The sequence below is a fragment of the Pelmatolapia mariae genome, linkage group LG14 (assembly GCF_036321145.2).
Source record: "Pelmatolapia mariae isolate MD_Pm_ZW linkage group LG14, Pm_UMD_F_2, whole genome shotgun sequence".
NCBI lineage: Eukaryota > Metazoa > Chordata > Actinopteri > Cichliformes > Cichlidae > Pelmatolapia > Pelmatolapia mariae.
Window position 1 is genome coordinate 39446859 of NC_086239.1, and position 20895 is coordinate 39467753.

General features: G+C 42.9%; 1 protein-coding gene across 1 annotated transcript in view; it reads left to right on the forward strand.

Annotated features, from left to right (window-relative positions):
• The window catches only part of col4a3 (collagen, type IV, alpha 3), a 50072-nt gene extending 30301 nt beyond the window's left edge, over positions 1-19771 (forward strand). Inside the window, exons 28-52 of the mRNA XM_063494238.1 lie at positions 1168-1272; positions 1489-1583; positions 2672-2822; positions 3045-3158; positions 3242-3409; positions 3817-3906; positions 3992-4126; positions 4359-4457; positions 4897-4986; positions 5116-5255; positions 7035-7161; positions 7290-7370; positions 7469-7570; positions 8972-9019; positions 9106-9291; positions 9558-9688; positions 10944-11016; positions 13599-13670; positions 13744-13869; positions 14106-14204; positions 15372-15584; positions 15814-15991; positions 16105-16222; positions 16363-16535; positions 19410-19771. Of these exons, the coding sequence (XP_063350308.1) occupies positions 1168-1272; positions 1489-1583; positions 2672-2822; positions 3045-3158; positions 3242-3409; positions 3817-3906; positions 3992-4126; positions 4359-4457; positions 4897-4986; positions 5116-5255; positions 7035-7161; positions 7290-7370; positions 7469-7570; positions 8972-9019; positions 9106-9291; positions 9558-9688; positions 10944-11016; positions 13599-13670; positions 13744-13869; positions 14106-14204; positions 15372-15584; positions 15814-15991; positions 16105-16222; positions 16363-16535; positions 19410-19491 (2996 nt within the window). The 3' untranslated portion in view covers positions 19492-19771. The remainder of the gene's footprint in view (positions 1-1167; positions 1273-1488; positions 1584-2671; positions 2823-3044; positions 3159-3241; positions 3410-3816; positions 3907-3991; positions 4127-4358; positions 4458-4896; positions 4987-5115; positions 5256-7034; positions 7162-7289; positions 7371-7468; positions 7571-8971; positions 9020-9105; positions 9292-9557; positions 9689-10943; positions 11017-13598; positions 13671-13743; positions 13870-14105; positions 14205-15371; positions 15585-15813; positions 15992-16104; positions 16223-16362; positions 16536-19409) is intronic.
• The last annotated feature ends 1124 nt before the right edge of the window (positions 19772-20895 follow it).

Here is a 20895-nt window from a genome sequence, read left to right on the forward strand (position 1 = left end):
GGGACGAGGACAAAAAGCATAAATAATGTAATCTCAGAGAAACCAAGGAAACCGGGCTCAAGGAACGCTAACACAGAACTTAGAACATACGTCAAGAAAAATCTTACAAAGAAGGAAGACAGGATAAAGACATGCTGTGGAAGAGAGACAGAGGTTAATAACAGCTATGATTCAGTGCAGAGAGGTCTATTAACACATAGTGAGTGAAGAAGAAACACCCAGTGCATCATGGGAATCCCCGGCAGCCTACGTCTATTGCAGCATCACTAAGGGAGGATTCAGGGTCACCTGGTCCAGCCCTAACTATATGCTTTAGCAAAAAGGAAAGTTTGAAGCCTAATCTTAAAAGTAGAGATAGTGTCTGTCTCCTGAATCCAAACTGGAAGCTGGTTCCACAGAAGAGGGGCCTGAAAACTGAAGGCTCTGCCTCCCATTCTACTTTTAAATACTCTAGGAACAACAAGTAAGCCTGCAGTGTGAGAGCGAAGTGCTCTAATAGGGTGATATGGTACTACAAGGTCATTAAGATAAGATGGGGCCTGATTATTTAAGACCTTGTATGTGAGGAGCAGGATTTTGAATTCTGGATTTAACAGGAAGCCAATGAAGGGAAGCCAAAACAGGAGAAATCTGCTCTCTCTTTCTAGTCCCTGTCAGGACTCTTGCTGCAGCATTTTGGATTAGCTGAAGGCTTTTCAGGGAGTTTTTAGGACTTCCTGATAATAATGAATTACAGTAGTCCAGCCTGGAAGTAATAAATGCATGAACTAGTTTTTCAGCGTCACTCTGAGACAGGATATTTCTAATTTTAGAGATGTTGCACAAATGGAAGAAAGCAGTCTTACATATTTGTTTAATATGTGCATTGAAGGACATGTCCTGGTCAAAAATGACTCCAAGGTTCCTCACAGCATTACTAGAGGCCAAGGTAATGCCATCCAGAGTAAGAATCTGGTTAGAGTTGGGTTGGCACATGCACTGAAGGAGATAACAGTGGGTGAATTAGATGCTTAAATGTAGTTACAGCGTTTCAGAAAGAGCACATCACGCTAGGAGTGAGTGATTCCACCTGCTGGAGATGCACACTCCATGACACCCAGCTCTTTTTAGCACTTCTGCCTCGTTATGTTTACCCCCTGATTCACCTGTGTTCTCTGCTGGTCTCAGGTGCTGTGGGACCTAAAGGACCAAAAGGAGCTTGTGGTTCAAAGGGAGAAAAGGGAGATAAAGGATTTTCAGTCCAGGGACCGCCAGGCTTCCCAGGAGTCAAAGGTTAGTTCAGGAACAGTTTTTACATGAACTAATCTTGAATTATTATGAATGTTGAGAATGAACCTCCTTCCTAACCCTAACTCTATGTTTTACAGTTTAGCAAAGAAAAAAACAAAAACTATGATGTCATAGAGTTAGACCCTCTGAGCCTTGGAGCTCACAGGGTTACAACAGTCTTTATCATCATTTTAGTTAACAACTTCTATATTATCTCAGGAGTGAAGGGTTTCCCAGGAGCCCCAGGTCTACCTAGCTTTGGCATTAAAGGACGAGCAGGACCATCAGGACCTCCTGGGATGCCGGGACCAAAGGTAACTCAATCAAACAGAAAGTTGTTATCATAAACAAACTGTGAAAGCGACCAACATCCTCGGCAAACTGTGTGATCCAAACACAACACAGCTGGTGAGAGATAAAGACTACACAACTCCAAGGCAACAGTGCTAATCGTCACAACACTGCGTTTTCGGAATACACTTTTTTAACAAAACCCATAAAGGTACCAAACAATGGTTGTTGTTGTCACCAGTGACAACTGAGACCTCAGAAGGTTGGTTGTTCTCCAAAGTTTTGGCAGTTGGAGGACAAATTAAAAACATACAGTCAGGGAAAACATTATCTGAACTGATTTTGTGAGTTTGCCACTAACAAAGAAATGATCCGTCTATAATTTCAATGGTAGGTTTATTTGAACAGTGAGAGAAGGCAGAAAAATGAATTTCAAAAAGTTATAAATTAATTTGCATTTTCATGAAGGAAATATTTGGAAGTATTTGAACCCTCTATAAATCAGTAAGATTTCTGGCTCCCAGGTGTATTTCATACAGGTAACGAGCTGACACTGGGAGCCTCAACTTGTTACCTGTATGAAAGACAGCTGTCCGTCGAAGCAATCAGTCTATCCAGATTTCAAACTCTGCAGCATGGCGAAGAATATGAATTCAGTAACAATGATAATTTTGATTTATATCCATTGATGGGAAAACAAGCTAAATCTCACTTGCACTCTGGTGGTCAAGGGCGGTCAGCACAGCCCTGGAGAAGTAATAATACCAGAAGCCTAACCTCAGAGAACTGATGCTCCGCTTTAGCAAAGAAGATGGCGTCATGGAGAACCTTTGACCTGAACAAAGACCAGTGATCTGAATAAGCAACAGCACTGTTGAAAGCAGAAGCTGGTTTTCTGACATTTGTAATGAACTATCATCTGTCGCATGTTGGTTTGTTTGACGTTCAGACTCACCTAATTCAGCTCACACTTATTAAGAGCTGATTAAATAACTTCTTTATAAGGTGAATATATCAGAAGAAGATCAGAAGATTATATGAATCATTGTTTGCCAACTGGTTATAAATGTCATTTACTGGTTTCCTGTTCTGCTGCTCTCTGTGGTCTCAGGGGGAAAAGGGTTTTGGTTTTCCAGGCCCAAACGGTCAGTCAGGACTTCAGGGAGAAGATGGCTCTGTAGGACCTCCAGGTGACCCTGGACCTCAAGGAATAAATGGAGAGCCAGGACCACCGGGACAAGCTGGTCTGCCAGGATCCAAAGGTAGTTAACCCATGAAGTGATGATCCAGCTCTGCTGATTCAAGGGCGAACTGGTTAGCAACAAATTATGTTTCACAGTAAGATCGAGAGGATGGTTCTCTAAGAAAGGGCAAAAATACTTAATAACTGCATCTGGATATTCATTTATGTTGTAGGGTAACCTACCAAACAAGGAAATACATTCAATTCATTTACACCTAAACTGAGGTGAAGTATTTCTCAGGTCACAGAGGTCTGTGTGGTGTAGCTGGTCCCATTGGTGTTATTGGAATCTGTATACCTGGACCTCCTGGACCTGATGGAGAGCCAGGACCGACGGGCTTCACTGGATTTCCAGGTATCACATCTGACAGCTAGTCTGGGTAGAGTTGACGTCACCAAACAGAAACAGATCTGCTCTGATACTGTCCTGTCCTTCAGGGTGCCGAGGCCCAAAAGGTTTGAAGGGAGATGCTGGGCGGCCTGGCACAGGAGTATTGGGGATTCAGGGGCCATCTGGGTCCAAAGGGAATATTGGAAAACCAGGACCTATAGGAGCGATGGGACCACAAGGCCAGAGAGGTAGTGATGGGGAGCCAGGAAGCCCAGGTGAGGAGGCACAACCTTTTCACTTGTCAGTGAAAAGTTTGATGAGGAAAAATAGTTTGAAGATGGACTAAAACTACATTTTTGATCTCAACCTATACCAGAGTGCTGGTGACCCACTGAAGGGTCGGGTTACATTCAGAAAGCAGACAATGTTCCCTTTAGAATAAATCGTTTTAGCCTCACAGTTCAATTTTCATAGCATTTTTATTTGAGTATGTCCCATAGGTAAAAAATTCCATATAAAATATTTGATATGAACCTAACTCTAACCCTAATCCATGAACCTTGTGCATGTTTAAGACTGGTACTAAAGTTTTTGATTGTTAATATAAATGAAACAATAGTGTAAAGATAGATGTATGGGCAAATGAAACAATATTGAATATCAACATATGTTTGTTTTTTAGGGATCAGAGGAGACATTGGTCCTCAGGGACCACCTGGGATTCCAGGGGATGACGGGAAACCAGGAGAGCTTGGACGACCAGGACCAAAAGGTTTCATTTAGCCACCAGCGAGTCAGTTATTTTCACCAACAGTCTGTCTGTCTGTCTGACCCTTCTCTGTTACTCTGCCTCTCAGGTCAGATGGGTGCAAATGGGTTCTTTGGCTCTCAGGGTGCTCCGGGGCCTCGGGGGGACCAAGGAGAAACTGGACCAAAAGGACTTCAGACAAACATTGAGATATTTGGAGAGCCTGGAGAGAAAGGCTTAGCAGGTAATCTGTTCTTTTCTATTAAGCATCACTCTTTAGTGTTGAAGCTTTTATTTATCGTGTTACATTCTCTCTCAGAGTGGTTAGCTGAGTTTACAACACTAACCTGTAAACACTAGCCTACGAGTACTGCTAAAGCTCACTGATTAACACATTTACTGTATATGATTTCTTTAATTTGTCAGATTATGTGCCTTCATTACAGTGACCTGTCTTCTTCCTTTCTTACTGTCAGGGCTCAGAGGCCTCACTGGCGATAAAGGAGACAAGGGCTTCTCCGGGCCACGAGGCCAAGATGGAACCAAGGGTCGAACTGGAAACTGTGGGCCTCAAGGTGAACTGTCATGTTAGGAAGTTTGTGAGAGTTGTAAACAAAGTGTAGTCTCTCTGTAATTTCTTTGTATCTGAAAGAGAGAGGGGTTAGGTTAGGGTTAACCCCGACCCTAACAAGGTGATCTCAAGTTGACCAAAATGAGCATCCCAGTCAATCATCATCAGCTTTAAACACTGACTGCTGGCACCTAGAACCACTAAGCCTAAATCTTCTCTTCCAACACTGTGAAAGAGCCCTGTTAAGGATATGCACCTCACTTTGTGTTCTAAAAATGGTGTACCAGGGGTTTGCTGTTTTTAACATGACACTCATTGCTGTCATGTTGTCACTCCTTGTCATGCAGTCTTGAAATGTGAAGCCCTGTCAGACACCAAAATTCAGACAGAAAAATTCTTATGATTCTGCATGACTATCAACAACAACTGTATGTGTTTATCAGGACTTCCTGGTGACCCTGGTAGAGATGGAAGGAAAGGTCCTCCTGGTAGCTGTGGACCCCGTGGTGACAAAGGAAAAATAGGGGCACCGGGTAATGTCCCCCTGCCTGAGTGAAGAAACATAAACCATCTAAGATGCTTTTCTGTTGCAATGTTTCTCAGTTTTAATTCGGAAAGGAGAGGAAGAAATTATAAAGGCTTTCATGGTGTTTTCTCTCCAGGTTTAAAGGGTCAGAAAGGTTGTGCTGGACGCTGTGGTCCTCCCGGTGCAGTTGGAAGTCAAGGATACAATGGACCTAAAGGTTGTAAAGGAGAACCTAGTCCACCTGGACCAGGATCTAAAGGATATCCAGGAGATAAGGTGCATATAATTTGAAGTTCATATGATATTGGTTATAGTATAAAATATTTTCTTCATAAAGCCGTTTATGATGGCAGTTCTTCTTATCCCAGGTAAGTGCAGGGTTCGCTGCAGTGGGCATCCGTCTTCAACTGAAACGATCATAGACATCTTCTGACACGCTATTCACACAGTGCATTTCTTCCTTAACCTCCTAGGACCTGGGGTCCACATATTTTGGGTTCTCTAGACCACAACACAAAATGTTTCTCTAGATGAGCTTGATATCCACTTACAAGGACATTATACTGCCACTGTTCTATCAAAACTTTAAATGAATGTCCTCATATGTGGAGCTAACTTTTGTCAGAAACAAAAATTAGGAAAATAAAATCTGGCAATTCTTTGTTTTTACATTCATCAGGTCCCAATATGCCCAAATATCAAAGAGAAATTAAAATGATGCCATGGAAGAGTTTGGGTCTGAGGAGGTTAAGTTGGTCGCACCACTGCTTCATTAGTCTCCCTACGGGGTTTCATCCTTGAGGACTCAGGTGTAAGGAGATCTTCATCACTCAGTCTTCATTGCTTTTGGCCATGTGTCCATACCCTCAAAGCTATGGACACATGGCCAAAAGCAATGAAGACTGCAGATGAGGTGCAAGAATTTTGCACCTCATCTGCAGTTGGTGCAACTCATTCTGACATTTTATTCATATTGTGACCCCATAGGGTAAGGCCTAGGATAACATGACCATTTCCATTGAATGGAGAGTCTATTTATTGTTGCTGGCTAGCACTCAGAGCCATAGAGGGCTAACGGGCACATGATGCTCCTGTAAATGTTTGGCTTGAGGTGAATGGACATCTTTTGGTTGGAGAGGATGGCACTCTGCGTTCACAAAACTGGAGGGTTAACCCTCCATCAACATCAGATTTGGAGGAAAAAATGCAGTTATTGTCCTGGTTGCGGAACACTGGACCAACTCTTTAGACTGTTTGAGGATGTGTGGGAGTTTAGCCGACGAGTCTATGTGTGTGTTGTGGACTTGGAGAAGGCATATGACTGCATCCCTCAGAGTGTCCTGTGGGGGGGTGCTTCAGGATCTTAGGGTGTCTGGCCCATTGCTATGAGCCGTTCGGTCTCTGTACAGCCATTGCTGGTGGGTTTCGGACCATGCCAGGGCTGCCCCTTGACGCTGATTGTGGTCATAGTTTTTAGAGACCCGACCCATAATAAGACGTTAATTATATAACTCAAAAACAAATCTGGGGCATTACTCCAAAGCCAGCTGAGAGTGCTAATTTATGGTTTTCATGTGTTATGCTTTTCATCGTTAATGTGAAAGTATTTAATATCCTGTTTTTGTCATTAAGGTATTCTAACATGTACAAATTAGCCTGCATGTTAAGCACATAAGCCAGGTCATTTAAACTCTTGAATCTTGAAGACTAACATAAAAAATTAACTTTGGTTTTGTTTGTGTTTCATCTCAGCGGCCTAGAAACTTGCAAGCAAAGTAAAATCATGAAGTGAATAAAACGGTGCACACACAGAAGAAGCAATGAGTGGCTAAAATATAAATTATTTGATTCTCAAATGTAAAAGTGTTTTCACAACCAGTATTTTACAGAATTGATTGGCTGATTCTCTTTAGGAAAATCCATACTTGATGTAAAATTTTAAGTTGCAAAAAGCAAATTATAAGCGGTTTTAAAAAAACACCCCTACAAAGCTGACATATTTATGTATTTATCATTGGGATAATACTTGCCAGAGTGAATGATCTGTCCTTTCAGGGAAGTCCAGGATTTCCAGGACCTCCAGGTAGTAAGGGACCACCAGGAAACAATGGATTGTTCGGTCCCCCAGGAGTCAGTGGCCCCTGTGGCCCTATAGGACCCACTGGACTACCTGGTTGCAAAGGTGTGATTCATGGATGGATAGATGGAGAGATACAGATAGAAATTCTTGATTTACTTTTTTAATGAAATGTTCTAAAAGACATGCATACATTACTAAAAGCTACATCAAACCCTGACTGTTTGTTTCAGGTCCTCCTGGGTCTACTGGTGAAAAAGGTTATGATGGTCCTAAAGGAAAACCTGGCTCTCCAGGTCCCCCTGGCCTCAAAGGTACATCAGCAGTGTTCCAATATACACTTTGCTGTCTGTTTTTATTGCCTTAAACCTAAGAACAGACCACTGTGCATGAATTATGTCTTCATATTTAGGTAACACTGGGCCACCTGGCGTTTCTGGCCCATCTGGTCCAAGAGGAAACCAGGGACAGGATGGGATACCTGGACCTCCTGGAGAGAAAGGAGCGATGGGAGGTAGGGGAAATTTTACCCTGCCACCTCCACACAGGCGCCAGACCCAAATGCACAGCAGGTTATTCAAGAAAACGGCGCTTTTACTGAAGCAAAGCAATGCAAGACATGAGCAAAACCATGAACAGAAAGCAACACAAAGAAAATAAACATGGAAGAAGACTGGTATCCAATGAGAACACAAGAGGACAAAGACAGAGAGACAAAAGCGAGAGCAGCAAAGCCCAGAAGGAACCAAATACACAGGAAGGAATAGAAACGATGAACCAAAACACAGGATAGCAAAACACACTCATTACTAGAAAACCTATTTAAAAAAAAAAAAAAACAAGACAAACAAGAATAAAAAAAGTTCAAATGTTCTGTTCTACAAATTAATTTGAGAATTGTAGGAAAATAGATGGTGAATAATTTTTTTTATTACTATGCCAACCCTTTATAGTTTTGTTAATACTGGCAATTGTTAAATTTGATATAGGCCATCCAATTAAGGTAAATGTCATGTTTTAGTCTTTATAATCTGATGAGGAAGATTTTATTTCAATTATGGTTGTTTTACTTTTCAGTTTGCCCCCTGACGGATTGCCACCTTAACATGGTCAGGGGGTTTGCGTGCTTCAGTGACACTAAGAGCTAAGTTGGTCAGGCTTTAGGGTGGAGACCTGATTACATTCCCATTACATGACAAAAACAGTTATCCAGAGCAGCGGTCCCCAACCCGTGGGCCACGGAACGGTACAGGTACCGGCCCGTGAGTCGTTTGGTACCGGGCCCGCAAGAGTTGAGGCTCGGGTGTGAAATTTGGTTTCCCTGGTTCTTTTCCCGTGTTGTAGTTCTGTGTCTTATTTTGAAAGAAATATTTATGCGTTACCATAGCAACCAGAGAGCATTAAAGGGCAGAGGATGTTACTCTCAATGTTCTTGGCGCATTTCAGGAGGACGCTGCTAATAAAGTTACACAGTGAATTCACGTTTATTAGTATTTTTACAAAACAGCACAGTTCTTGTTTTGGTCGTTTTGTTTTATTTTGTTGTATTTATCTGCGACACCTTATAGGCCGGTCTGTGAAAATACTGTCTGACATTAAACCGTCCGTGGTGCAGAAAATGTTGTGGATCGATGATCTAGAGCACCCCCCAACCACCCCCACCACTTTCCTTCCTCTGTTGCCACCATTTGCCCCCTTTACATTTCTATCAGCCCCCTCATATATGCCTGTCTAGAACCGGCCCTGGAATGAACATAAAACTTTTAACAAAACCCCCAAAACTCAGAGACCAGAATCCAGGAACCAAAATCCAGGGACCAGACCTCAGAGACAGTAAATAGTCATACCTTTAATTCTCACAGAATCAAACGCATCAGTTTCGGCGTTACTTCCTAACCTCTGTTTCTTTTCCCAGTATCTAAGCCTGGACCTCCAGGACGAGATGGAGAGAAAGGTCCACCTGGTGAGTCCTGTCATCAAACCCTGTGTTTAGTGTTCAGTCAGAGCTAAAGAAGAAAAACACAGTGCTGTCTCCTCTGGTCTCTTCAGGGTGTACCGGGGAGAAGGGTCCTCCCGGTTCCCTTGGACCTCCTGGGCCATTTGGTCCAACAGGAAATCCAGGCTGCCCTGGACCTCCTGGAGCACCTGGCCCTCCCGGTCTTCCTGGTACGGAAGGAGTCTGCTTTCCAGGAGGCAAGGGTGGAATAGGACCGGCTGGATGTCAAGGACCAAAAGGTGACGAGACACATTAGAAGTCTCGTCAGTGAAATGATTTAGAGGCTACTGTGGGGGATTTAGCATTTTTTTTCTGTGTGTGTTTGAGAGTTGCATTTTCTTCAAGTGCGACTAATTAGATGCAACTATAGTTTCCCACAGTGTGGAGAGACAAACATACTCAGAATTGTTGGATTTGCAGAGGACTTTCAGGATGTCTGGACTTCCCAGATGACTAAACTTGGTGTAAACAAAGTACGTAAACAACATCTTCTGTCCTTTTGTAGGTCCGCCTGGCTGTAAGGGCCCTCCTGGTCCTCCAGGTCCTGGTTTCAAAGGGGATAAGGGATGTAAAGGAACACCAGGTATCGCAGGAAAACCTGGTTCCGATGGAGACAGTGGTCCAAAAGGCCAGCTGGTCAGTACACAGAAACATTACGGGAAGCAGTTCGTTCAGAATCTGTTTGTTAGCAGTCTAGTGTCCAAATCTGTGTGATGCTAGATACCAAAGAGAGCTCGAGCTGGTTTAATTTGGGCTAAAATCAGGTGACACAAACTGTGAGAATCAGTAAAAATGTTATAATCACCACAAACACGAGTACCTGGGTTCACTCAGCATTTAACCTTGACATTCATTTTTAGCACTCAAGATCCAAATTGACCTTAAAAAAAATTCAAGAAACCATATCAAGTAATATATGAAAGTGCACAGAGAGAGCTGTACAACACATTTTTAACATTTTTTTCAATATAATGTCCTATGGCATCACCATGATGTCGTAAAGTTTCACAAAATCACACACTGCATGAATACAGTTTAACATCTGTGTTAAAGCTGTTTTTACAGCTTATAGAAAGCCTATAGCCAGGCCGTGTGGGTACAGGTAATAACATACAATCTTATTATGTTCATGGTCATAGGTCAAAGGTCAGATGTGAGCATGTTTAAACATCATAAAACAAAGTTTTAGTATAGCCCTTTCTTCAGGGGGACTTGAGCAGTCTACCCGTTCTTTATAAATTTAGACCCATTTAACGTTTCCTGGGATGTAAAGTAGATGATTGCATATATATTTAAAAAAAATAAAGAACCCACTGTTGTTCATCACAAAAATAATTATACTAATACATATTATAATCAATATTAACTATAGTAATGGTGAAATGTTGGGCTACTTATTACTACCCCTGGCTGCAGTGCACGCAGCCATTATAGCTGTCCATGCTAATGCCTGTTATAAATGAGGAAGGTGTTCAGTGGGACAGATGACATCCTTCACAGTAAGTTAGTTAGCTAGCATACCACATGCTACACCCACTGTGGCTGTTAACATTTGCCATCCTCTGTTTTTCCCCTTGTTTTTTTTGAATAGTTTATTACTCTAAATTTACATTTAATCAACAAATTAGTAGTTAGGGACACGCCCATGACAAATGGAAACGCAGTTTGAAGTGTTCTTATCTTTAGCCACAAATCTGATCAGAGGGCCTCAGTCCACCCCATCTTTAACAGCTCACTGAGGCTGACTGTTACCAAGCAGAGACTGCCCCCATGTGGAGTTTTCTAGCACTGCACTACAAATAATTCAAATTCAGCTTGTCTATATCAAACAGAATAAGGAGTGTTAATATGACAGTATTAAAAACCATCAGCTGCTTTTGTGGTTTTACAGGGTGCATGTGGCCCACCAGGCTCACGAGGACCCAGAGGCAGGAAGGGAGATGTAGGTGTCAGAGGACCTGTTGGTAAGGACTGAAATAATAATCACTCCATGTTTGCTGTTTGCAGCTTCACAATGCTGTTTAATTTCATGTCTGTCCTCACGGTGTGCATATATCTATGGAATGATATTTATGTCATAAAAATTTGTGCAAGTAAAAAATAATTTTAGCAAATAATTTCATTTCATGGGTGCAATTAAATTCCTCTCATGTAAATGCTCAACACGTAGAACTCAGCAGCCGTGCGCACAGAGAAGCCCTAATTTATCTCAAAACTTCTTTTATGATAAATGATTTGCTCTGATTATTTTTTTAGCTCGTGCTTTTATTAAGACGTAAATATAATTCCACATATATCGCAGAATGAATGTGACATTAACCACAGCTATAGGTTTTACAGCTGCCATTTCTCAGATTAAAGTAAATATTTAGACTTTAGACCAGAATGTTGGAGATTTTTCATTTTTGGATGTTTAGCCTTCCGTCTACTTTCAGTCAGTGTCCACAGTTATCATCTGGGCAAGAACAGCTTGGCAGCATAAGATAAGATAAGGTAGGATAAGATAACCTTTATTAGTCCCACACTTGTGAAATTTGTTGTGTCACAGCAGAAAGTGGCCAGTGCAAAGTTACAGCAGCAAAAATTAAGAAAACACTGGAACAGGATAAGATAATAAGAATAAGATACTGTACACAATACAACAGAATAAAATGCAACATTGTCAGAAAAAGAATTGCACATTGTGTGGATATGAGATACTCATGACAACCTGACATCTTCACTTTAACAAAGTTTTTCTGCTTTTTCTTCTTCTTATATTCACATGTTAAAAATAAACTCTATTCTTTTGTAATGTATGCTATGTCTTCTAATGATGCTGCCTAAGGGAAGCATGTATAATGTAAACAGAATTGGTCCTAGCACCGAACCCTGTGGAACTCCATAATTAACCTCAGTGTGTGAAGAGGACTCTCCATTTACATGCACAAACTGGAGTCTATTAGATTAATATGACACAAACCACTTTCTGTAGAAAGAACAGAAAGTTGAAGTTCCTTCTGTAGGAAGTGGGTTGTTTAAATTCACACAACACTCGCGCACCATGAGGTGTCTTGTCTGCGATGTATGCTCTCTACACAACAAACTGCTTCTGTCACTTTACATCTGTTAAATTGTTAGTTTGCTGATGATACCACTGTGGTAGGTCGTATCTCTGACAGCAACAAATCTGCATACCAGAATGAGGAAGAAGAGTTGGTGCATGGACACCAATCTGGCACTGATATTATTCGTCTTTTAAATATGCGCTGAACATCTTGTTAATTCAGTTTATGATTCTAGAATCTGAAAGTTAAATGCACTTTAACCTCGCGTATGTATCAAGCATTTGCAAAATTAATTGAACCTCCTGCACTGCTGACTGTTCCCCCCTGGACTCTTCCTCATTGCACTGAAAAGTACTTTAAAGATCACTGCTCTACTTTTATAGGCTCATCAGTTACAGCCACTTGTATTTGGTATCATGTCTGCTGTGTGTGGATCTGTCTTGTGGTATATGCAACCACACCGAGAATAATTCAACAATCAACTGTATTGCAGAAATACTTAGGTCAGGTTCTTTCTATCATTTTCATTAAAAAGTAATATTGTTGACCTGATTTAGACTTCTGCTGGAAATCTACTTTGTAACTGAGGATGAAACCTTTAAACCTTATGTCGTAATCTTCCACATAACCTGGTGTGCACATCCCGAGAAATGGAACTACACATTGAGTCAATGCAGCCTTCAATGACTGAATGGTTTGGAAGGTTACAGTGTTCTGACAAACCATCCTACTTTGGCAAAACGTCCTACCGTAAGGAGTTTATGCACATTTCTGCTGTCTCAGAGTAATTCCAGCACAGATTTAAGTAGGTATGACGGCTTGCCACTTAACGTTGCCCATCAGAGTATGCTTGTACCTCATATTCATAAAGCCAGGATGGTTTGGCACTTAATTTTACCCGTCAGAGTATGTCTCTAGCTCTTATTCACAAAGGTAGCATGGTTTGGCACTTAATTTCGTGTTGTGCGCATGCACAGAAACAACGGGTAGGATGGTTTGTCAGGTAGGATGGATTCCCAGAACAACGGCACTGGTTTTAAAGGGGTTTCCAGTTACCTCCTAAGTTCAGTCCATCAGAGATTTCCCACAGACTTTATTTGTACTTACGGCACATCCTGAGATATGTCCACATTATTTTTAGTAAATGTAGTTAAGCTAAAAGTGATTTGTGTATCTTATAATAAACAAAATTACATCATCAGCATACGGTGATAGTTTAGTCTGTCTGATATTCCTTTAATTTCTCAGATTTAAACATACAGTCATAGCAAGAGGTTCAGCAAACAGGCCTTTTTATTTCATGCAAGCAAAGTCTGCTTTGGTTAAATGGTCAACAGAAACTGTAATGGGAAAAGAAAGCGGACCTTATTGTACCAAAAACGCTGTCCCTTATCTATATGTGTGCTAATGCTCTCTTATATATTCATGTTATTAAATGATATAATATTGATATCTGAAGGTGAAGCGATTTATAGAGCTGCTCTTTGTTTGTGTTTGAGGGTTGAATGGGAACAAAGGCCCACCAGGTGGATGCGGCTTACCAGGACCCCAGGGCTGTCCTGGACAAAAAGGTACCGTAGCAGAAACACACACCTGCATGATGACACATGTATTGTATGTAATACTGAATGTTACCTCTTGCAGGAACAAAGGGGCTAAATGTAACCAGACAGTTACTGTTGTTTCCCGGAGACAAAGGCTCACCTGGAGAGCCAGGGCCCTGTGGGGAAAAAGGATTTCCAGGTTCCCCTGGGAATTGTGGCCCCAAAGGTGAGTGTGGACAAAGTTGCAGGAGATCTCACTGCAACTTCTGGTGCCTGCAGTAAACCCGGCCTGGTCAGTCACACTAGCTTAATTAAAAACAAAGGAATAAAACTGGGGGAACAAAGTAAACTTGTGGGGGTGTTCCATGATCCTGGAGAGTCCTGAGAGATCCGAAGGACACAAAGCTTCAGGTACAAGCAGTGAAAGTGTGAATTGAAGCAATGTTGTGTTTGTGGCTGCAGGTGTGAAGGGGCACTGTGGGAACACGGGTGAAAAAGGACAAATTGGAGGCCCTGGGATAAAAGGACAAAAGGGAGATGGAGGAGTGCCTGGAACAAGAGGTAAGAAATCTCCAACATTAGAACTGAACACAAATTTAATGCTAGAAATACTCAAAATGCTGTAGAGTGAATGTGAGTGTAAAGAGACTTTTTGGCGTAAAACAACATTTTTCAGCAATAATTCAACTGGAAAGAATCCACACGTTTTCTACACTGAATGGACATTCTTAATGTTATTGCTCTCACTGTGGTATTGTGTCACCCTCTGATCCTGTTACGCAGCTGTGGTTTGTGTCACTCAGTTAATTGTAAACTTTCACATAGTACTTTATTGTATATGTTTTACAAATCGCACATATAAGAATCGTACTTTTAAAGTTGAGTAAATCGTTCATTTGAACTTCAAGACCTTGGTGGGTGTAGTAGATCGTTAACATGACCCCACTCTACCCTTCTACAGCGTTTCGTCAAAATTCAGAATTAGCCGCAAACACGAAGTCTGTGCTGGCCAAAACAGCTTAGCTGCCATTAGCTTTCCCAGCAGAACAGTCGGAAAATCAGCCGGCTGAGTTAATGTGATAGCCTTGACGAGAAGTTAGGTGGGGAAAATCTACACCTGTGCCACCAACCTGTTCATGTTTCAAATAGATTTTCCTCACGCAGTGATATACCTGCTGAGGAAAATACTCTGGCAGGAGCAGGCGAGGTTAATAGAAACTTGAAACTGCCGGTACAGGACGTACATAGATGTGGTATGACTGTAAGTCACATCAGCAGAAACGGCACAATCAGAGGTCCCTACAGTTAATTAATGTTGTGTCTTGTTGCTGTCGTTTATAGAAGGTGAGCAGATAAAAAAAACAAACCCAAAACAAATAAACGTAGTGACGTAATGGCACATCTCACCTCTGTCTACCTGAAGGATCTACATAGTGATCCAGACCAAGTCCAGAATTTGTGTTAGACTTCAAACTGGTCGTGAGGTACATGTGAACGTTTCCACTTTGAATAATCAGAGATCTCTGTTGTTATTGCTGTCTGCTCTGTCTGTAAGGAGTCTTTACTCATATGTGCCCAGAGGGACAGCGACGTCCCAGAGTTTTAATTTTAATTTAAGGTTTGGTGGCTTTAGCACCACATACAAGGGACTAACATCTCTGCCCATGTATATACACTAAATGCTGTGGATCACTGCTGTGGTGGATCTGAGACTGCTCTGTGTTTTAGGTTGTCCAGGCCCACAAGGTCCAGTTGGCTTTAAAGGTTCTCGGGGTACACCGGGTATTATGTCAGCATCACCTGAAAAGATCAGCTTGTTGTTCACCAGACACAGCCAGACAACCGACATCCCAAAATGTCCTCAAGAAACAAAACTCATATACGAGGGTTACTCCCTGCTGTTCATCAACGGCAACAGTCGAGCTCACGGACAAGACCTGGGTAATTCAAGACCCTGCTTACATTTTCTATTAAAGATTCATATGAAACATTTGAGAAGTCTGAATTCTACTTTAAAAATAATGCTTGACATTAAAAAATTGGGGGAAAAAAACCTGTTAAACTTCATGGGTGTGCAGACCTCATCCAGAGGTGCATTTGAATACTTTAAATCTGTAGCGCAACTGGAGACCCAAGAGGGTTAAAATAACACGTCCGTCTCTCTCTGCAGGTACGCTAGGTAGTTGTCTGAGGCGCTTTACCACCATGCCCTTCCTGATCTGCAGCCCTGGGCAGAACTGTCTCTACGCCGCACACAACGACTTGTCCTACTGGTTGTCCACAGATAAACTGGTGGCAGAAGGGCTGCCCTTCGTCACTAACGAGTCACTGAGCAACTACATTAGCCGGTAAAACACAGCCCCACACTTCTGTCTCACACCAATACCAATGTTTCTCTACTCGTGAACTTGTGATGCACCGGGCGACACATGTTCACGGGGTGCTGTTTCTCGTGTCGCAGGTGTTCTGTGTGTGAGGCCAGAGCTTCCACGGTGATCGCCGTCCACAGTCAGACCAGTATGATTCCCACCTGTCCCACCAACTGGGTCTCGCTCTGGACGGGTTACTCCTTTGTGATGGTGAGCTCATGTTTTCATATCTACAGTTTTTTTTAAGGTACAATAAGCAAATAAAAACAGTTCTCAAAAGTACCAAACCAGTGTTGCAGTGGATGAACCATTGTTCTGACCTTTGACCCAAGTTGTGATTGGTTCCCCAGGAAACAGGAGCAGGGGCGGAGGGGTCGGGTCAGCCTCTGGCCTCACCTGGGTCCTGTCTAGAACACTTCAGGAAGCTCCCCTTCATTGAGTGTCATGAAAGAGGAACCTGCAACTTCTACACCAACTCCTACAGCTATTGGCTGGCTGCTCTGAACCCCAGCAACATGTTCAGGTATGACACACCTTTGCTAAGGTCACTGCTGTTTTCCTTTGTGTCACCATGTTAACACACAGCTCAGTGCTCCAGACTAGCAAACTGCCAAAAGTCTACCTGCTGAGGACCAGGTGATTTTTTTTTTTTTTTTTTTTTTTTTTTTGTAAAGAGTTGAAATATTGTGTATTTATATACACCGTATTTGCGCAACACCTTCATGTGTATACAGCCTGTTGGGATATACACGGCTCAGAATTTAAGGAACACTTAGAAAATACATCAGATCACAATGGGAAAGAAGTCATGCTGGCTAGTTCCACTGATATGGACTGGTTCATCAGTTCCTAACTTGATGGCTAGCAACTCACAATCTCCTGCATCACAATTTTCTTCCGTGGCAGTTAGACAACAAGAGAAAAAGGCACATGGCTGCAGCTTACCTTGTAGCCCGGTTCGCTGAGCGAGTACGGCCCTGACACCTGAATCAGAGCCGTCGATGTCCACTGTAAACTGCTTCGTGATATATAGGTAACCGGGACAGGTGCAGAGGTGAAGAGTTGTTTTAACTTGATGAAAGCTGTCTAGGCTTCAGGGGACTGAGCGAAAGGAATTTTGTTGAAGGTAAGGTGAGCAGGAGGTGTGGTTAATCTGACTGTAGTTTCTGATGAATTAGCGTTAGAGGTTGGCAAATCTGAGAAAACATTGCAGATGCTTTCGAGACATGGGACAGACAGATTGTACGTCTTCACCTTACCTCCTGCCAAGGTATAACCCAGGAAGGTGACAGAGGGAGAGTGAAACTCAAATTTTTCTGCCTTGATGTATTGGCAGCTCTCTAGAAGACCAGGACACTTCAAACATGGATCTGATGTGTCTTGAGAATATTATCCTGATCTTTTCCACCCAACAAACATGTTCAAAATAAATTCCTCAACATATCATTAATGAGGGTCTGGAAAACCACGGGAGCATTGGTGAGGCCCAAAGGTATCACCAAGTACTCAAAGTGTCCGAATGGTATATTAAATGCTTCCATTCATCCGCCTCCCTGATACAAATGAGGTGATGAGGATTCCAGAGAGTTCATGAAAATAGTGTCCCTGTGGACGGTTCAAATGTGCAGTTAATGGGAGGTAAAGCTACTAGTTTTTAAATGTCATTCAGTGCTCGTTAATCAATGCACGGTCATAGTGTCTTGTCTTTCTTGGGAACGAAAAGGGAACCAGAACATACTTGGTTTGAGGAGGGATGGATGATCCCGGCAGCTAACAACTCACCAATGTAACCCTCAGCTGGAAAGGGAGGCAATGGAGAGGTGGCTTGAGGGTATTGGAGCTCTGGAGAGAAGGTCGGCACAACCACAGCGCCTGTGAGGAGGACGCGACAGGCTTGATCTTTATTGAAAACTTCTTGAAGGTTGTGTTACTCAGTGGACAGATGGTGAATCAGGTGGTGAGGGAAATTCGTGTGAGCTGTAAGGTAGCGCCGATCTTGGGCAGTTGACCAGACTGAACAGACTCCAGCTTGCGACCTCATCACTGGGCCAGTCTATATGGGCATTGTTTGTTTAGCCATGGATAGCTGAAGATCAGAGGGGTCTCAGGGGGAAGCAAAAGTGTGGAATGAAAGAGTCTCTGTGATTACCAAATAAAACTAAGTGGACTGGTTCCATTTGATGAGTGATCAAGGCTAAACTTTGGTTATTGAGAACAGTTGCAGGAATGGGAGGTTGAAGAGGAACAAGCGGGAGAGCTGGTTGTTTGATCAAATTTCAGGAAGAGGCCAGGGTGAGAGGAAAAGTATGCTTCAGCCCATGCCAGTGCGTTTCCTCTCAGCTGTCCAACAAAATAGGAGAGTTTCAAAGCATCGACCGAAAACAAGCGAGCACTGTAACAAATCCTCCACACACCAACCCAACTCACCCAAAAATAGTTCAGGTGCCAGGGAGACAGCATTGTGGAAAATGGGCTTGAGCCCCTATGGTGGCTGTGGATGGAGGACAGGTAGGTGCAGGTGGCTGACTAGGACCGGGAGTGCCTTCAGAACAGAAATTACAGTTTGTGGATAGAAATTTTACACGGATTACTTAAAGACTTAAAGTCAGGACATGTTGACCGAACCATGACTGCCTGCTTAGCGATTGCCGTCGGAATTGGGTCCATTTCTTCAGCCAGTTCATACTTTCAAGGTCAGAAGGCAGTTACATGGGAGTGGATCCAAGTGCAGACACAACACAGAGCAATAATAAGATTTCCCAAGTTTTAATGAAAATGCAGAATAACCAATGGCGAGACGTGAAGACGTGGCGGGGGAATCTCTGACGAGGAAACACTGAAAACAGAGGAAGAGCGAAGCGGGAGTGGAAAGATCCTGGTTATTGATCTGTAGCTTTAGGTGGAGACATAAAACTGTGGAGGGAGGGTGGGGTAGCCGGGTGGGCGTCCAAGTGGTGAGTGAGTGAGTGGAATTCCAACCTTGTATTCCAGTAATCCAGAGGATTGTGACAGGCAGGAGAAACAGGTCAGTAATTCAAATCCAGGAGAGCGAGTTACAAAATGAAGCTGAGTATTGACCATGGATGCCGTGTCCAGAGTAAGGAGTTGCGAACGAGTCACGTGGTGACTTGGCGAGATTGCTGTGGGACATGAGATTAAGAAACAAGAAGTTACGAGGCCTGGTTACCACCATGGCGATCTGGTGAAGAACTGATGGCAGTGCTGGTCTTAAGTATGGTCCTGCTGATTGCCAGAGATGGCAGACAGGGAACCAGTGTGGAAGTGTGGGACCAGGGCTCCGCCCCCAAAGGGCAGGGCCTTGACAGAAAAACACTGGACACTCACCTGGATCATTACACTGACTACTTCCTGTTTGTATTTCTGTCTCTGTGTGCAGTCGACCGCAGCTCTGGAGAGACTCAGGACCCCTTCCAGGTAACCGGATCAGCCGCTGCCGAGTCTGCATGAACCAGATATAATTTACTGCTGCGCCCTCTGCTGGTGCTGCTGCTGCAAATACGACTGCTGTTCACATTACTACTGAGTCATACTACTGATAATAATAATGAATATTAATATTTTAAAATATATGATAATATATTATACCACAATAGTTCTGCTGATGTTCTCTGTGCAGCGCTGTGTGTGCTCAGAGAGACGAGCTCCCCTGAAGGACGGCTTTCTCATAGTACACAGACAGATCTTGGTTGTATATACTTTCATGCTGTCATTGTTTAAGAAAAAAAAAGCAGATTCTTTGGGTGCATTTTGTGAATTTTATTCTGTTTAATAAAAAATGTTTTATAGAAGTCTCCTGTGAGTGGTCCTGTTTATGCACTTTCTCACCACATGCACTATATGCAATACTCCTTCATCTGTTCATTCAAGCACTCTTTTCTGTGTTTAAGTGTTTTCTGTTCAACATCACACTCTGATGGATCCATCAGAGAGATTCAGTATCTTGCCCGAGGATACTTTGGCATGCAGACTGGACCCGCTCTACCACCTGAGCTGCAGCCATCACTGCAAACTTCGTAAAAACCTGTCAGCACCTTTAGACGTCGCTCTCTTTAAACATGGAGATTGATAGTTTAAAAAAAAGAAACATGTCTGACTTTCTCAAACTGTGAGAGAGGCAGACGCCGCTTCCTCAGATGTTTTGGTCCATGTTGACATGACATCACAGAGCTGCTGCAGATGTGCGGAGGCCGACTGAGCTTTGAGACATCGAGCTCAGCAACAGCACTCAGGTGGTGTTTTGACGATGCCCCCACACCATCACACCAGCAGCAGCGTGAGCTGGTGACACGGACCGGATGGATCCACGCCGTTTCCTCCAAACTCTGAGCCGATCACCTGAACGTTGCAGCAGAAATCGAGACTCGTCAGTCCAGGAAACGTTTTCTGACCGCCTGTGTGAACTCCTGTGTGACAGCAGTGGCACCGGTGTGGTCTTCAGCTTCAACATGTTGTGCAGGGATGAAGCAGTTTATTTACTTATCTCACCTTTGAAGGTGAGAAAAGATCCCAGTGGAGACGATGTGGGCTCACCAGAGCAGCTCTCTTTGTGTCTCAGCCAATCGAGACAGAGGCTGCAAATACGTTCTTCATGATGATCGGTCCCACCTCAGATTCCACCGCTAGTAGCACACTTGTTGTTGTGGAAATAAAGTGGGGTGCACAACACCGGGCTGAGAACACAAATGAAGTTTCCTCCACAGGTTGGTGACAGCTGTGCCCTTCATACAGTAAGAACTAAAAATACTAAAAGTTTTACAAACAATAAAAACTAACGTAATGTGAGAAAGCCAATTAGAAAATACAGAACTACAACAGCTGATACACACACAGCCCCACTCTTTGCACTGCAGGTCCTAACACCT